This window comes from Archocentrus centrarchus, chromosome 7, assembly GCF_007364275.1.
Source record: "Archocentrus centrarchus isolate MPI-CPG fArcCen1 chromosome 7, fArcCen1, whole genome shotgun sequence".
NCBI lineage: Eukaryota > Metazoa > Chordata > Actinopteri > Cichliformes > Cichlidae > Archocentrus > Archocentrus centrarchus.
The window spans coordinates 9046380-9065757 of NC_044352.1; the positions used below are offsets into that span (position 1 = coordinate 9046380).

Sequence of the window (19378 nt, forward strand, 5' to 3'; positions counted from 1 at the left end):
TGCTGGGCCTGACCATCAGTCTGTCAACCATGCATGCAGTTGGTGTGAAAAAAAAGAGCCATTGATTGTAGACAACCAGCTATTCCTTTTCCCATAAATCCTTGAAATAAAAGTTTCTCATTTTACAGTGAAAATATATTTTGCCTTCTTCAATAATCATAGCCATTCGAACACTTTGTAGGTAATTTGATCAGATATTGGCAATAACTGATATATTTCCATCACAGATATGGCTCATAATAAAATTCGGACAATTTAGTTTTCATGGCTTAATTTTGCTTTGTTTTTTTTGTTTTTCACTTAGCCACAGAGGCCACCAAGCTCGGGTAAATGTGGAGGATTGTGTCAGAAAGTGTAAAATCTTGGCCAAATCAAATATGTGGTTCATCAAGAATTACATTTCTATACCAGATTGGTCGGGGCTCAGGTTAACAATGACCTCTTCCAGTGCTGTCGGTCAACGGGGCACACGTGGAAATGACTGCTGTTGGCTGAGGACAAAGCCCCTTCTTGTTTGTTTTGGTGATGGACAGGCTGACAGATGCCATAAGGCAGGATTCTCTGTGGGTTATAATCTTTGCAGATGACACTGTGATCTGTAGTGACAGTAGGGAGCAGGTGGAAGAAAGTCTGGAGAGGTGGAGGTAAGCACTGGAGAGAAGAGGTGAAGAAGATAGTGTAGGCAGGGTGGAGTGGGTGGAGATGATGTGTCAGGCGTGATTTGTGACAGAAGAATAGCAGCAACAGTGGAAGGGAAGGTTTACAAGATGGTAGTGAAACCTGGTGTGATGTATGGTTTGGAGATGGTGGCACTGACAAAAAGACAGGAGGCCAAGATGAAAGTGACAGAGTTGAAGATGTTAAGATTTTCATCGGGAGCGACCAGGATGGACAAGATTAAAAACAAGTACATCAGAGGGACAGCTCAGGTCCCAGCTCAGGAGACAAAGTTAGAGAAGCAAGGCTGAGATGGTCTGGACTTGTGCAGGCATAGTGTATATGTTGGACAAAGGATGTTGAAGTTGGAGCTGTCAGGCAGGAGGAAAAGAAGACCACAGAAGAGATTCTTGGATGTAGTGATGGAAGATATGCAATGGGTTGGTGTGACAGAAGAGGATGCTAGGGAGCGGGGGGACATGGAGGCAGACGATCTACTGTGGCAACCCATGAAGGGAGCAGCTGAAAGAAGAATATAACTCTTAATTTGACTGTTCAGTATATGTTATTGTAGCCTCATACAAAATGCTCTTTAGGTGCATCTGGACAGAAGGGGAGTGGGCTGTGGATAAAAATCAATTTTGAGGAGAATCCTTGTTAGATATGTCAGATAAAGCAAAATAATTGAGTGACTTTATAAAGTCTGTTTCTGAACAAACCCTGATCTTCAGCAGGCGTCACAGACTGAAGGAGAACCTCTGTCCAATCAGAATGAGGTCACCGGCCCGTAAACCAATCAGATGGCTTTACGTGAGTGCGCCGATTCAGTCTATCGTCCAATCAGCGCTGCTGGTAGGTACGGGCCTGAATCCCTCTTCAACCTTCTACTTTCTGGAGGGGCACCTTCAACCAGCTCCGCGGTGCACGGGTAGTGGCTTCCTTAGTTGGACAGAATAACTGAAAATAAAACTTTTACATCGTCACAATGTCGTTCCTCACTATCACCAGGCTAGCGCCCAAACTTCTTAATTCAAAGGTAAGAGGAGTAGAAGGAGCCTCGATGCCGCTTTCTTGGTTAAAGCTGTGGACGTTACCTTTAAGCTAACGTCAAGTTAGCTTAAAGGTAACAGGCTAGCTTAGCCCTGTCAGCCACATTGTGAAATGCAGTTGGATGAGAATATGGCAGTTTGCTCAAACGCGGACGAGAGCTTTACTTATAATAATAAGTCGTCCCATTTTTGTCGCGGATTTTATACAGAGACAGCAGCCATGTTCTGTTTGGCAACTCGTTCCTGGTTAGCTAACGATAACGCAGGAATCATTACTCATGCTGGCCTTGGATTGTCATAGCGGTGGGATTTTTGTCCTGCCAGCCCAGACTGCGTTAACTTTACGTTACGAGTTTCTGTCTCTGTCAGTTGTACAGCTCAATAACAAAACTGTATTTTATTTCAAAGTCAGTTTAAACTCTGTTTATACTCCACTTTAGTTGACCTTGCTTCATTCATGCTAAGATTTTAGCCAACTGTGCAATGTCTGTATAAATTCTGATAGTTTGATAGTTGTTCTTTTAGACTCTTTATAATCAGGTACGTTCACTGAGTTTAAAATCTTATTTTAAAATTAACATCAAGATACAGTCAACAGACAGTAAATCGTATGATTAAAACTTCGTGATTTCTAAGAAGATTTCCAATTCATTTTGTTAGAAAGGTTACATGCTACTCACAAGGGTAGTGCATACCTGGGAAATATGAGGTTAAGTATTTACTAAGGTACCAGTCTAATGTTTGGACACACTCACCCATTTTATGAGATGATTTGAAGGCTTCACGAATGAATACCATGAGATGGGTTTTGATTCTGAGTATAAAATATGGTATACGTTGTTGAGCTATTGGAGTATTTATAGGTAAGCATGACAGTACAGAAGATGTCCATGGTCAAGGACAGGCATGAAGGTTGACTGCACAGTTGGAGGAGAATCAGGACGTCCTTTAATTGTAAACAAGTTTGATTTTTTAATGTTTCAGTCAGATGTTAAATAAGACCCCTCAATTAAAAGTTTTTTTTTTGTTTGTTTGTTTTTGTAAAACCATGTAAAGTCATATTGACATGTATTTTCTTAAAACTTTGCTGTGATGGTGGAAACTATCAATGTATCAAACTATCAATCAGACGGAGGCCAAGTCATAGTCTCGGCTCGTTGAAAAAAAAATATCGACAGATAGATATTAATTACAAATAATTATATTGACAGAAGAGGCCCCCTGTGGTGTGCTGTTTCTAATTACCTGATTTAATACCAGCAGCAGAAGTCTGGGTTTTATCTGTGAGGCTGGAGTTTAACCAGTTAATTCTGGCTTTATCTCGACAGGCAGACAGAAGTAAGATTTATGGTTTATGTGATGCCTGTGACTGGGGATATGTTGGATAAAAACATAACAAGATACATCAGATGAAAATCTAATTTCAGTTGGAGGAGCTTGTCAATGTATTGTCTAATTAGAAAATAGGAATTGCTTTAATGGTTCAGTGATTATGTTTTAATGACATAATTTGAAATATGCTATGGCCAGCCTGTCGAGTCTTACGTCAGTGACCCCTCAGTATTGACTTGGTTGTCATATCAAACATTTGACATTTGATTTGTCATATCAAATGTCTCCTACTACTGAAATAATTAAGATAATTTTTCAAAGTCTTTCCTCAAACAAATAGTAGATGACTAAGTAGTACCTGTTTTCCTTGAACTCTGATATTGTATGTGGCGAGCTCACCTATGTCACACTCACCTTTTCTTATCATTTGTAATCTTTGCTCTGGAGATTTATTAGTAAGCTGTAGTTGCATAACAACATATGGGTTTGAACTATGACTGAAAGTCATGTGATTTGACAGTGTGACACAATAAATGGGGAGTCTTATGATGTTTTCTTGCTTCAGATAATTTCATCTTTTAAAAAGAGAATTATTTTAAGCACCTATAGACTAAAGTTGTGATTTTAAAGTCATTAAAATGTTTATTCCTTATGTCAGAATGAATGTTTTGGTTTGTTTCCCATAGTGAGGGCTTTGTTGCTGATCACTTAAGTGTCATGTGTTTCTTCTAAGCACTGCCTCTGGGGGTACCCTTTTATGTAGAGTAACTCCTGTAGTTGCTCTTTAACCCAGTTGACAGTTGGGAGTGAGTGAGTTTAACTGGTGCTCTATATTTAAGACACGAAGCTGTTGCATAATCTTCCTGTGTGTGCGTTGTGCGTGATGACACATCCTACATTTCTGTTTCGCTGAACCTTGATGGTTGTGCTCATTAAAAATTGTTGTGGTTAGTCCCTGGCCATGAATAATCTACCGATAAGTTTAAACTGACAGAGGAGTCCTGTTTCATTGGTAAGCAACAGCCAGCTGAACTTCTCACTACTGTTATTAAGATTACTTTCATAAACGCGCTTCTTCTTTAATCAGCCCTTGTCCTTGCATGTCTTGACACGATCGGGTACAGGCACCCTGTCCAAATTTGTGAACAATTAGACTGACTCACCCTGGATTTGTCCCTGGGATACCTGTAATGACTGGTTTATATTCTTAAATTAAATTAAATTTAAACCATCATAAAACCATCATACTAGAAGTATTAACTGTGGGTGGCTTTCTCTGGCTTCACAGGTCCAGGTTTGATTGTTTTACCCCAGCATTAAAATGATTAATAAAGTGAAGTTTTTAATAAAGTGTGCACTGTGCTGTTTGAAGAGGTGGAGCAATTGGCAGATAACACAGGACCTCACTTTGTGGTCAGATTTTTAAATTATTTTTATTTTATTTTATTACTACTATTATTATTTTGTCTGGGTAATCATGCTTGAAATGTCTCAGGTGCAGAATGACCTGAAATAGTTGACAGTAGATCCTTATTGCAGCCATTTGCTGCAATCTACTCAGTCACGTGAGTTATTTCAGTCTAAATTTTGCATGACTTTGAGTAGCAGTTATCAAATGATTAACTCAGCACAATGAATGATAAAAATGGGGAAGCTTATTGAATAACTGCTTAGTTTAATGTAAACCGTGGATTACAGTATAATGTATGATATTAGGCATGCACTGATACATCAAACAAATATCAGTACTGGCTGATATCGGTGCTTTTGGCAGTTATTGTCATACTGAAAAATAAGATGGCATTTACGAATGTCAATGGTCGATATTTATCTGTTCTCATGTCAGTTTTGCACAGAAGTTTTCAGAAATTGTATGATGAAGACTTGGGAACGGGACTAGTGTTTTTACTTTCATTTTTTTATACATACTAAGCAGACTGCCAGCATTTTAGTATCTTGGTTAGTATTTCGCCCAAGGACACTTTGATATTTGGAGGAGGAGCCTGGAATCGAACCACTGACCTAATTATTAGCTCTGCCTCCTGATCCACAGCTGTCCTGGTGGTACAGGGTGTTGGTCAAACTGTTGTTTTAAACATCAGTATTGATCCAGAATTTCACAATCAGTGTATCCCTAATATAACATTGTTTGCTTGTAGTGTAATGTCTTATTTTATTTTATTTTATTTGTGGACCTCAGGAGCAATAGATGTAGTTGTGGGGATCTGAGTAAAACATAAATTTTATTGTATGTAGATGTAAGTATTTTCTCTGTATAAGTTTCATTATACTTAGTTAGAACAGGATGATTCATTTAAAAGTGGTTACTACAGAAAAAGGGTTGGAGCTATTTTGCCTCAAAGACTAATAGGAAAAGTAGCAGTATTATGTTCAGAAATGTTTTATAACTTTTAAGACTCTCTAATCTAGTTTCAAATTATATTTAATCATTATATAGTCTTGAAATTCTGCCATTGTTCTAACAATCCAAATTGTATTTCCTGATCTGTTCTGCAGAATGCCTCTTTCCTATTTGTGGCTGCCAGAAATGCCAGCGCATCAACAACAGTAAGCACATTTTGTTTATGCCACAGTTTTCTGCCTGCTTTATATTGCTATTCTGTAGTTTAAGTATTAAAGTGTTAGCAGCAGTTGAAAAAGACACAGGTTTTTACTCTGTGGTCTCTGTGAACATATTGACATTTGTGGAGCACCAGATCAATTTTTGTTCCTGAAATGTTTACATAAAGTTTATTTAACTACCGGTTACATTAAAGGAATGTGTTTTATTTTAAGGCTGCATGTTTACTCAAAGGCATTAAAGAGTAAATATTGTCTTTTACAGAATCTGAAGGATGTCCTGACAGACCTCATTCCCAAAGAACAGACCAGGATCAAGAACTTCAAACAGCAGTATGGCAAAACCAACATAGGGCAGATTACTGTAGACATGGTGAGTGGTGGTGTTTTTTGCACATATGTCAAGTGAGCATAATAAAATGAGACCCTAAAACTAGTTAGAAATTGAGCTGGATATTGATTATGTTAATTTTGGGAAGCGTATTTAGGCCATCACCGTGATGCAGATTAGTTATGGCATGTTAGCAGCATATAATGTGTCTAGCCTGCATGGTCTTGTTTACTGTGGCAGGTATCAGTGTTTGGTCATCTCCCTCAAAGGTCACAATGTGTGCCGCTTCCTGCCAACAGGGATATTTTAGCTGACTCACTCAAACCTCCATTGTAAACTGGCACATGCCCTCTCACACAAACACACACATATATATACACCATTGCAACAAATCCATCCTCCTCCTCCTTCTGTTTTTCAAACAGTGCACCTTTGACTTCTGACTGGTTGCCATGTAGATTTAAAATGAGCTTCTTGGGTCACAGCAGTAATACATTCAGCATCGATTAACTTTTTTGTATTATTTCAATGTGTGGTATTACAAAGCTGGATAGTATTTGGGTTATTTCTTGCTGTCTTTGAAAATATATTTGGACATTGATGTCAAATCCAAAGTGTTGAGCTACCAGAATGGGCACTGTAAAATAATCAGTAGATAAAAGGTTTAAAGTTCCAGTATTGTATAACTGTGGTTTTTAATTTTTATATATATATATATATATATATATATATATATATATATATATATTTGTTACGAAGACAATTTTCTGAATGTCATTTCATGTTTATTTTTATGTTTGCGTTTTCATCCATAGGTCTATGGAGGTATGAGGGGCATGAAGGGTCTGGTGTATGAAACGTCTGTCTTGGATCCTGAGGAGGTCAGTATCAGACCAGTCTTTTATTAATTTATTGCAGATATATCAGTGTCTGTGTTTGTTGGCACACATAAAAAAAAAATTTGCAAGACAAAGGTCATTTAGAAATGACGCATAATTTGTGATCCGTTGAGCTTTGCAAAGGTGGTTTTATTTAAGCTGTGAATTGCCTCACTTAGTATGTATCCTGTTGATAGTTGATAACTTCTTATTCTATTTCTTTGAAAAACAAATATCTAAATCGAGTTATGTGTACCAGCCCATATAATTTACCCTTTTTAGCCAATCTCCCCTTGAAGATTCTCACCTCTGGACTGCTTTCACCACAGCTACCTTTAATGGCTCTCTCCCTGCACATCCTGTTCTGTCCTCTTGCATTTGTGCCTCTGTGATTTGTGCACCAATCTTATCCAGTATGTTTGAACATGATGTTAGCTAGTGATTGTTTTTTGTTTTTCTGGCCTAACAACAATTTGCATTTTCAATCCATTGTGTTGCTGGCATACCATGACACGCTGTCGTGCACATCAGTACAGGTCCTTCAGTGATTGTTCTCTCTCACACATATTTCATATGCTCTGTGTTAACAATCTGACCGTAAGGGACAAATTCAAAGTATGCAGCCCTGTGACTGTCCCAAAAAAAAAAAAAATAAAATAAATAAAAGACAAGCATGCTCCTGGTTGCTCTCCTTCTCTGATGGGCATAGCTTGAAATTCAGGTCACTTTATATCAGATATTAACGTTTGCTCCCTGCTCATGTTGGACGTCCCTGATGAAAGCGGAGTGCAAGTGGTCATAAGTGATCCCAGAAGAGCTCTAGAAATAGCAGCACTCTGAAAAGCTATCTGCACTGGCATGAGATGAAATCTTAAATTTAAATCGGGTACTGTTTTTAAACAAACACGTTACCAGACAGGCTGTAATAGAAAAGCACAAGGCATCATTCTGGTAAACCTTTCTTTCTGTGATTTTACTCTTGACTGCCTGCACATTAGCATTCCCTGTAGGCATTTAAGTTGATTGCTTTCTGGCTGAAGCTGTGGCACTGTGAGATATTGAGTCATCAATATTCATTGGTGGTGATGGAGCTCATGTTAGCAGCTTGCCAACATTCCATTGATTGTGCATTTGATGATAACTGGAATATGTACCTAATTATTCCAAGTAACATTTACTTCAGCATCTTCTCTCCTCTCTGCATTGATACTCAGGGCATCCGCTTCAGGGGCTACAGTATTCCAGAGTGTCAGAAGCTGCTGCCTAAAGCTCCAGGAGGTGAGGAACCACTTCCCGAGGGTCTATTCTGGCTGCTGGTCACAGGACAGATCCCAACTGAGGAGCAGGTGAGTGGAGCCAAGGAGCTACGGTCGTAAAATGTTGATGCATACTGGAATTTGACTGAGCAGCTGTCTGTCCTGTTGTCTCAGACACTGATCTCTTCAAACTGCTTTATCAAAAATGAATGTTCTTGCAGTACAGCAAATATCAGATGAAGGTGACTTTGTCACCTAGATCGGTTAAGGTACCAGATACATGAGTCATGACATTTTCTTTCACATCATGGAAAGGTGAATAACAAGATGCTTGGGAGGCAAGTTAAGTTTATTTATATGATGACAAATCCAAATGTGCACAACCTTAGAAAACAAATTTTAACATTGGCCCTTCTCAGAGAAAATTTTCCCCACGGTCATGTCAAGGAAAGAATTTATTACTGTACTCAGGCTGAGATCAGGCAAGCATTTCATAAGTTCAGCTGTTTTCTAGTCATCCTCTAAATTAAATTTTTCTGACATTGGCAATAAAAGAAGTGCTCCCTTAACAGTGGTTAAAAACTATAACCCAGTACAAAAGTGACAATTTCAATCAACCAACCGCTCTGAAATGACACATACTAAATGCGTTGATATGAGCATTTTTCTTGTGCACCCTCAAAAATATGTCGGCACCTTATGTTAGCACTGAGTCATCAAAATTTTGAGAAACACTGTGACAGCAAAAAAAAAAAAAAAAAAAAAAAACCTCGAGCAAGAACTTGGTGCCAGTGGGGAAGGAAATAGGAAAAAAAACAGGTTCAGTATATGTGACAGTCTCCCTTGATTGTTTGGGTTTAGTCTTAAAAGTAGTTTGGGTGTCTACCTCTGAAACATAAAGAGCTAAAGACTGCTTCAAGGCTGTGAGAACCACAAGTATGGCTGAGTGACAAGTTTTCTATATGGAACTGTGAGATTTCTAGGATAAAGTGGAGCTTATGAAAAGGAATTTAAATCATAATCTGTATTTTACAGGGAGATAATGAAGAGAGGTTGTTACCTGTGTTTATAGTTTCAGTTAGCAGGAGATTGTATGACTCCAGAGATTATTTTACAACTGAGAAACAAGACACAATCTCTAGGGTTTTTATTGGTGTCAGCTATCTCCTTGAAGAGTGATATGAGGATAATCTGACTGATAACTGCACTCCTTTTACCTGATTGTAACTTTTAACTGAAAGAGTAGTTTTCACCTCTTTACCTGTTCTGAAATATTCTGTATTTTAGTGCATCTCCTATTGATAAATCAGCCAAGGAGGAATTTTTTTCCTCTCAACATTTGTCTCCTTGTTAATTGAACAGCTTCAAAGTTTCCTGATTTATTTTATTTATTTTTTCCCATCTTATCCATTTATATTGTTTGCAACTTTCTTTCCAGGTCAACTGGGTGTCCAAAGAGTGGGCAAAGAGAGCAGCACTTCCCTCTCATGTTGTCACTATGTTGGATAATTTCCCCACAAACCTGCACCCTATGTCTCAGTTCAGTGCTGCCATCACAGCTCTGAACAGTGAGAGCAGCTTTGCACGGGCCTACTCTGAGGGAGTCCACAAGTCCAAGTACTGGGAGGTGAGTTTACATCCACACCTTGTCTGAAACTATAACGGTTGGCGCCTGAGATAGGAAAAATATAGAAGTATTATAATTTTTTGCTACAGAGACTGCATCCTGAGTGACCTACTATCATAATTTTACACTTTCAGTTTGGTTTCATGTTGTCTTTTCTTGCTGTTTTTTGTCAAGTATGTCTATGAAGACTCTATGGACTTGATTGCCAAGCTCCCTTGCATTGCCGCCAAGATCTACCGTAACCTGTATCGTGAAGGCAGCAGTATTGGAGCCATCGACCCCAACCTTGACTGGTCCCACAACTTCACCAACATGCTGGGCTACAGTGATCCCCAATTCACTGAGCTAATGAGGCTCTACCTCACTATCCACAGGTGCCATATAAAATGCCTTTTCACAGAAAACAAGTTGTATTTCATTTCAGCATTTATTTTTAGTGACACTTGAATCAAAGTCATGCCATTTTAATGCATATTGAGTGTTGCTCTTTGGGCAAACCCTGGAAGTGTTTTAAGAACTAGGGTTTCATTTTTAATTTAAACCTTTATTTAACCAGGCAAACAGATTAAGAGGAATTTCTTATTTACAACTGTGGCCTGGCAAAAGGCAAAGCTTTTTGTGGGGAAGGGAATGGGGAGAATCAAACAAACAGAAATACAGAACAGTACACAACAACAGATAATAAAAATCTTGACGTTAAAAGAGTAGACCAGGGGCGCCTGGGTGGCTTAGTGGTGAAGCTGGCGATCACAACATAGGCTGCGTTGCGGTGCAGGCGGCGCGGGTTCACGTCCCAGCCCGTCGCCAATTTGCCCGCGTGTCTTCCCCTGTATCTTTCCCCTATTTCCTGTCTCTCGCCACTGTTGATGAAAGCCGCTATGGCCAAAAATTAAAAAAAAAACAAAAAAAAAAGATGAGACCAAAACCATCTGGATTTAGACACATGACATTATTATGTGAGTGTACTTGACCTGATTGCATGCTGATAGGGATGACTTAGTTGGACTTTGAAAGAATTTTAAAGTAATTTTTTTTTATTTGACCTTAAAAACTAGTTACTCTAGTTACAGTAGTTACTCTTGTCACAGTTCAAACAACAGCAGTTGAAGCCTGAAGTGACTGCGTCCAGAGCACTTAAAATTTATTTAGCATTGTTACGTCCCGCGGGCCTAGGGGACAAGGGAGCAACATACGCTTTAAAAAGAGGAAACCAGAAAACCCAGATTCGTTTATAAAATAAATAAAGTTTATTTAAGCGAAATAAACCAAAAGCCGCTACAACACAAAACAATCTCCAAACGGGAGATCAGAAACCTACAAGGGAAAAACACAAAACAATCTCCCAACGGGAGACGTCACTTGTCTTATCAGAGGAGAAAAGAAACCCCACCAAACAACCCTCCGGAACCCCGGATCACATCTGTGGTCAGCCCACAGACAAACCACTCTCCACAGGAGTAACACTACAGTGTCTCGAGCCACCAAAACCCAGACTGCTTCCACCACCACTCTCTGCATCTCCTCAGGACTGCCTCCTATCCTGCCTCCTTATATCTTGCGGCCCTGATTAGGTGGAGACGCCCCTGCTGTAGAGCGAGAGGGTGGGAGAGAGAGAGACACACACAGACAAAACAGCACACAGCCGTAACAGCATAACCATCTTTCTCAAGTTTAGTTGAATTTGCAGCTGATTCCAAGTAGGAGCTGTAAATGTAAGCACCCTCTTTTTCTTCTTCTTCTTCTTTTTTTTTTTTTTATTTAAATCAAATTCATTACAGACTGTAGGGACAGAGAGAAGCAGTCTTCCCACAGTTTGTGATGGATGTAGGGCAAGCAAGAAAGATGGGAGCAGACCAAAAATAGTATTGTAAATAGGAAATATATCAGCCTAATCTAAAAAATGACAAAGCAGACAATGCAGCCTGAGTGTGCAATGTATAATGTTGTGTAAGGGCTTTAAGGTTTGGGCACTGAGGTAATGAATCTCAGTGCTCTATGATTAACAGCTGTGAGAGCACATATAAATAAAATCACTACAATCAGACACAGACCTAAAAGTTAATGCAGCAAGTCTCTTTCTCAAAAGAAATGTAGGATTTGATTTTAAAGTAAAAACACAGTTTTAACTTCAATTTTAGCATCTTCACTGATGCAGTCGTTTATGTGGTGAAACTTCTGTTTATTTACTGTGACAGCACTTCTGGGTTCTATTCCAGGAAGCAAGTTTAGCTAAAAACTCTGAGTTTGTTAACCTTAAAATGTGGGGAACTCAGGTTTTCTGTTCTAGAAAGAGAGTTAACTTCAACTCTGAGTCAGTTACTGTGGTTACACAGTTACCTCTGAGACTAACCTGCTTGCTGGCAGGTTTAAGCGACAAACTCGTGAGTTTCTACTTGACTCATCCCCTCCTGCTGCACCTGAACCACCTGTCTGACACTCTGATTTATTTCCTCATTCATAAAGTTGTTGTCAAAGCGATCAGAGGAGTGAATTAATTTGCAGACGTTTATGTTTTTACAAGCACTGAAAACCCAGTTAGATGTTAGTTATAACAGCTTTTATAGTCATTCACTCATCAATGTATAAGGACAGCGATTAGTTCAGATTTGTAATCAGCCCAACTGCAGCTGTCAGTCAGTTCTTCTGAAATATTTACTGTACGTTACTGTAGCATCAGTGTTCAAATCAAACTGATCTGTATAAAGCTTTAGATGCAGAACACACTGATCAGTGATCGATCATTTGTCGTGTTGTAAATGGTCACACTGATGGAAAAATATCTGGATCTTTGAGATGACGTGAATATTTGAGTGAAGATGAGGCTGAAATAATTTTAAGTCTTCAAAACTAAAGTAAATGCATTTAAAGTGACTTAAATGCTGTCAACATTTTGAAAGTTATGTCTGAAATTCAGAGTCTGAATCTCGACACACTGAAAATTTGCTGGCTCCGCCCGGAGGGATCAGATCATAGGCTCCATAACAGATCGGCAAAATGTTTGAGTCCACTTGCACAGCAGAGGGATCCAAAATGGATAAGGATCGTGGATTCGGATACAATTAGGCCCAGATCCAGTTCAGGCTCTAGCTCATCTCGTCCAGATCCGTTCATAATGGCTTCATTTTTCCTGACACGATCGGTGTTCTTTATTTAAAATGGCTCATCCTCCCAAAACTGTGCTGAAATTAAAAAAAAAATCTATAAAGCTGAGACATTTCTTTTTCATTACAGACTTGGAAAGCTACCCTGCATGTTTTCAGTTAAATATGAAACTATTGCTGAACTCTGACCTTTAACAGTAACTCAGTGAAGCATCTCTGCTGTGGCTGTCAGACAGCCGTTATCTGTCAGTGATGCTAACATTAGATCAGATTAGAAATTGTTAAACTGGGAACATTAAATCTCATTATGCATTTTTATCCATTAATGGCAGAAATAATGGAATTCTCCATTTAAGAAAAATAAAGATCCATTAGTAGATTAAATTTCAACTGAATAATGAATCAAGCAAAGGAACTGTCAAGAACTGCAGCAAAAACAGTTTATATTTAATATAAAAACAAAATAACTGATCCTATTGCTGACTAGATCACTAATATCACAGATTCATCAGTAACCTGGGTCTGATCTCTCCTGATTTTTCTCTTCAGTTTCTGTCTCCTGCATTTTGTCCTGTCAGGTTAGAGCCAAATAATTAGAATTAAAAAACAAATGTAAATTTAGGATTCAGCTTCATCTGGTGAAAATTCAAGGCGGGTAAATGATGACAGCAGACATTTTAAAAGAAATTATATCAAACTTTTATTCTGTCTATGAAGTTGACAGAGTGGACCAAGCTGATTAATACAACTCTTTCCTTCCCGTTTTGTGTTTTAGGATAACCGTCATGCTCCACCGTGACACCGGGTTAAAATGTAGACGCCGCTGCTGTTTATTTACCCGTTCCTATGGTGAATCCTGGTATTGGAGCACCATGGATGATAGCTTTCTTACTCATGCGCTAACTCTGGGTGGACATACAAAGTGAATTTATGCCACACACAGATTAGACATTGAACACTTCACAAATGTGCAATTCTGCTCAGATAAAAAGGGGTTGACAATTATCCTGTAACAAACACTGTTTGCCACCTAGTGTTGAAATCCAGCAGATGCCAGTGTAACCCCAGCTCCAGGCTTTGATGTCAGGCTACTTTAGAAACATTACTGTTATTTGAAAATGGTAGAATTAAATAATAAAAATAATAAAATATATTTTATTAAATGTGTTTGTGTCTGTCTGTAAAATTACAGTGATCATGAAGGAGGCAATGTCAGTGCTCACACCAGCCACCTAGTGGGGAGTGCCCTGTCTGACCCCTACCTGTCCTTCAGCGCTGCCATGAATGGTTTGGCTGGTCCTCTTCACGGTCTGGCCAATCAGGTCAGTACACAGACCCTCATTTTAATTCCATTTTTACATTGCGAGATTACAGCGGTACAGAATGGTTTTATTGGTAGAAACAAGTTGGGGATCTCAAGTTAATCCCCAACGATATTTTTTATAGAGAAAGCATTTTTATTAGGAAGACCACAGAGTTGATATTAGTTGATAATAATTTTTTTATATCAGTTACTTTTTTACAGTTTTTCCAATATGACAACAGCAGCCATGAAAGTAAATAAAACCGTTTTATAACTAGATTTTACCAAAAACAAAGACCAGAGAAAACGATAAGTAAAAAACTGAACTAAAACCAAAAACTTTTTTTTTTTTTAAAAGTTTATACTGTACATTTGTAATTTCAAACATCTGAATCAATTTTTATGCTCAGTGCAGCTTTCAGACAACTAAATCATAAAATTTTAAGCCATAATAATCTGATCCATTTCTAATCTCAGAGCATTCTTCTGTAGTGAAAATATAACTTTTACAAACCACAGCCTGTTTACCAGTGCCCGAGGGAAGGTCTCATCTGCTTTAATAAGCTAGCAAGTTGTCTGTTTAATTACTATCCATCCATCCATCCATTTTCTTAACTACTTATCCAATTATGGGTCTCAGAGGGGGCAGGAGCATTAGCTAATTAAATATGATCATATGATATGGCTGCTTGTTATATGCAGTTGTATATTACTCAAGCATTTCACATTGAAATCTTCATAATGTTGTTCTTCAGTTTGTGTTTTGCTCACATACTCGACATATTGGCACTTTCAATGTTTTTTGGGGGGCTGGGGGTTCAAACATAGTGCTGACATTTAAATTTCTCAGAACAAACAAAAGATCACAGAAAATATTCATTTAGATTATTAATCTGTTTTTGTGCTGCATCTACAGGAAGTACTGGTGTGGCTGACTGCCCTGCAGAAGGAATTGGGAGGCGAGGTATCTGATGAGAGGATGAGGGATTATATCTGGAACACACTCAAGTCTGGAAGGGTAAAGAAGCACCACAGTCACAAACAACTCTAGTCATCTTTGTGAATAATTAATTTTGTTTTCACACTCAGTTTCAAAATAAAAAAAGACTTTTGGGGATTTCAGGGGTCCAGTTGTTTCCACCAGAAGTTATGTCTGGATTAGGAACCTTTGGAGGAGAAATTATTTTACCCTTTAACCCCTTTGGTCACGATACGGGAATTTTGGTGGAAAAATTCATCTTCTGCCTAAACAATCTTTTTAGGTAGGAGATGTCAGAAAATGAATATTACAGGACAATATATAACTATAGAAATTGATGTACAGAGTGACTGAAGGGGTTAAAAAGTTCCTGGTGGGGTTTTGTTGTTTTCAGAAAGAGTAGAAACTTCTTTCATTGAACATTTCTGGTCTCCCCAGTAGCTTGTGAAATCTGTTAAGACCCCATTTTCAAAGCTGTAACTCAGGATCAACGTCAGCACCACTGGTTTAACGCTGTTGCAGTGTTGTCTGTCTCTTTGTACAGCATCAGTGTTTTGTATAGTCTGCTGCATTACCCCCACCTACAGGGCTGAAGAGGAGTAGTTGGTTTAATTGTGCCACAAAAAAAGATGTGTAATTACAGCCACTGCTTTTTCCAAAACCAAGAGATCATTACAATTTTTATTATTCACTATATTTTACACCTGGTTTAAGATCGCAACCTTCATATAATCACTTTTTTTTTCAAGTCTTTTTTTTTTTTTCTTCAGGTTTTTCAGAAAAGACCAAAAACTGAACCAATGATTTAGGCAAAAATAAAACTTTCATTAAAAAATGACTTAAGCCATTATTTTAAGAGGGTGACAATATTCTAGTTTCTTGACTTACCACTGGATAATATTTTTATTAGTCCTCCATAATGGTTCAAAAATGTTAATACATGCCATAAAAATCAGTAGTTGTAGTTGTATTTTAGCACAGAACACTGTTGCGGTTGACTCACAGCAAGAGGAGTTTGCATGTCCTCTCTGTACCTGGTGGGTTTTCTTTGCGTGCTCTTGGTTTTGGTCCCAAACATGCATGTTAGAGTAACTGGTGATTTGTAAATTGACCTTATGGGTGCTGTATATCTTTTTGTGTGTTTTTGAATGGGTCAGTTTAAAAATGCTGGTTTCTTGGCTGTAGGTCGTTCCAGGTTATGGCCATGCTGTCCTGAGGAAGACTGACCCACGTTATACCTGCCAGCGTGAGTTTGCGCTGAAGCATCTGCCCAGTGACCCCATGTTTAAGTTGGTTGCTCAGCTTTACAAGATTGTACCCAATGTGCGCCTGGAGCAGGGTAAGGCGAAGAACCCCTGGCCCAATGTAGATGCTCACAGTGGAGTGCTGCTGCAAGTAAGACCTGTGATTTTAATCATGCATTTGTTATCTAATGGAAATAATCACAGATGCTGATGTAACCGACCGTCTTTCTGTGTGTGTGTGTGTGTGTGTGTGTGTGTGTGTGTGTGTGTGTGTGTGTGTGTGTGTGTGTGTGTGTGTGTGTGTAGTACTACGGAATGACTGAAATGAACTACTACACTGTGCTCTTCGGTGTGTCCCGTGCGCTCGGCGTGCTGGCTCAGCTGGTGTGGAGTAGAGCCCTGGGCTTCCCCCTGGAGCGTCCCAAGTCCATGAGCACAGATGGACTGATGTCTTTGGTTGGAGCAAAGTCAGGCTGAAGCACCAACCTGGAAGTAGCTGTGGGTTAGTGTTAAGGGTGGGAGGAGGTGGAAATATCAAAAGGCAGACTTCAGTTGACCCCTTGTCATTTCCAACCCCAGGGATTTAATAGGATTCAAAGAGACAATATGCTTTTCATGTGTTCACAAAAGAAGGGCCTTTTTAAATTGTCAAAGCATTAGTGTTTAAGTGTGTTTAGTTAATCATTGACAGGTTTTCCAATCATGCCTGCGTATCTGAAACATAAGTGGTGCACATACCTGCCCACAATAGGCTCAAACTATGTTCCACTTTAAGTCTGCTAACATTGCTAAGATTTCCCCTGAGCGATACATCTCATTGGACACTAGTTCTGAACTAAAAATAGGCAGTGGCATTCAAAGGGAATTGTGGGAGTGAACTACACTTCTTTTGTATTTAAATATATTTAAATGTAATATAATATTACATTTAAATATCTGACTAAACCTTTGCCACTTTTGGCCAATGCAGTGATGTGTTGTAGAGGATACAAAATACAGTTTTGTCACACAGCTCTCATTTTAGTTCTCCTTCTATGCAATGTTGTCATCCCACCCTGCTGATTAATGCATTTCACTCCCACTTATGAACACTCCAGTCTAGAAAAAAAGGTCCTCACCAGTTTTAAAAAAATCAAAAAAATCCTAGAAAGCTGTTCAAGAATATTCAGTTAAAAGACACTGCCCCTTTAAATCTCTGGTCTCCCCTTTTCCTCTAACTTCTAGTTATTTCTTTTGAAAGATGACCTGTAATACCTCTATGATCAAAATAACAGTCTTTATTGAAAATCATTTCCTTAGTCTTATTTTCCTAAACATACTTTGCTATTTTGTAATGAGTTTCTTATCTTTTGAATGGCTGAGAATCAGGACTGATGAAGAGTAGCAGTGATAAAGATTTGAGCAAAGGGTGTTGTAATTGGCAGCCTGTAGGAAATCCTTAAGAGCAAGCTTGAATAAAAACAGGATTGGGGGGAGGGGGGTGCTTTGTAGGTGGGTTTTTTTTTTTTTTTTTAAGTCTCGTCTTAATTGACTGTATGTTTGCTTCTTTATCCCAGCAGCAGAGCATTTCAAATGATGACTTCAGAGTTAGAAGTTGTTTAATTGGATTTCCTAAATTGTAGCAATAGAAACAATTGATTTGTTTCCCAGTTTGATTGTGTCCGCTTTTGCAGAGTTTTTCGGTGTTGAATATGTATAAAAGTATAGTCTTTGGGTTTAATTTTTTTTTTTTTTTTGTGGTTTTATTTATACTGTGTACATAGGTATATATATGTATAGCATTAATGTATGAGCTGTAAGCAGTCACTTGCTTATTATAACCACAATGAGCACCACAGTTTACCAGCCGTGTAGTAGTACCCAGTCTCACTATTAATGTCCAGTCTCACTGGTCACTGAAGGCCTGAAAATGAACAAAATAAAACTGCAGCTATCTTCTGTATATACAGTTTCTTCCCTAGCTCTGTTTCCTCAGCTGGTGCTTTGTTTCAGGTATTGCACTTGAATGTGTCAAGCTTGCTCTTAAGTTCTGGGTTTGTCAACACTCCATTTTTGTCTAGTTTGAGTTCTTGCGTATCTTCCCCTAAAAATACTCTTTGACATGTTCTGTTTGGATATTTGATTCTATCTGCTCTGCTGCCATCTTCCTTCTGGCTTTATCAGACACATGTTTTATTGTAGAGTTCTTCCATGTGGCAGGTTGTTCTACAGATGTGGTTATTTTGATCGTAGAGGAGCGTAAAGGTTGTAACTGGGAGAATTAATTCAAGAAACATTGAGCAAGGTGGGGGGGGGGCTGGATGGGTCAAATGGGCAAGAAGGGCTTGAAGCAACCAGTGGAAAACCTTACAAAAAAAAAAAAAGAAAAATAAAGGTTTTTATTAACACTTGTTTGGTCTCATTTTCTTCATAAATGCTTGAAAACCACAAAAAGTGGGTGTGATGTAATGCCAGTTTCAGTTATATGCAAGTTTGTGAAACGTTTGAAATTACTGGGATTTCTGAACTGTATGCTCTTCATCGAAGTTACAGACACAATCTCACAAAGCTAATTGTAAACACCTGATTTTTTTTTTACACTTTAAATAATCTCTCACTCTGTAGGCCAGAACAGAAATACTTCCTTTTATTAATTTGTAGGACCTCCTTCAGCAGCAACAACATGACACATTTCCTGTAGCTGCTAATGAGGCTCGCAGCATATACAGATGTTTCACTTAATATGGTAACATTTTATAATAGTTATTGCTAATAAATGTTTAATGATAACTATAAACTCATGGTTACTGATCACCTTTAACACCAGTTTATGAAACAATCTTTTTGTTCATTATATATTATGGGTAATAACATGAATCTGTTGTTCCTCCATAACCCAGGGGTGCTCAATTGGATTGAAATCTGGTGACTGTGGAGGCCATTTGAGTACAGTGAACTCACTGTCATCTTCAACAAACCAGATTATTTATTGAGATTATTTGAGCTTTTTGACATGGTACAATTTCCTGCTGGGAGCAGTCATCAGAAGATGGGTACGCTGG

At 38.5% G+C, this 19378-nt stretch overlaps 1 protein-coding gene across 1 annotated transcript; it reads left to right on the plus strand.

The window, feature by feature from the left end:
* Nucleotides 1-1525: 1525 nt before the first annotated feature.
* cs (citrate synthase) lies at nt 1526-18344 on the plus strand. The gene is made up of 11 exons (XM_030733318.1): nt 1526-1693; nt 5556-5606; nt 5884-5991; nt 6765-6830; nt 8042-8173; nt 9522-9710; nt 9885-10084; nt 14004-14133; nt 15031-15132; nt 16279-16488; nt 16644-18344. Exons 1-11 carry the CDS (start codon nt 1643-1645, stop codon nt 16812-16814), a joined length of 1410 nt encoding a protein of 469 aa, XP_030589178.1. The 5' UTR covers nt 1526-1642; the 3' UTR covers nt 16815-18344.
* The last annotated feature ends 1034 nt before the right edge of the window (nt 18345-19378 follow it).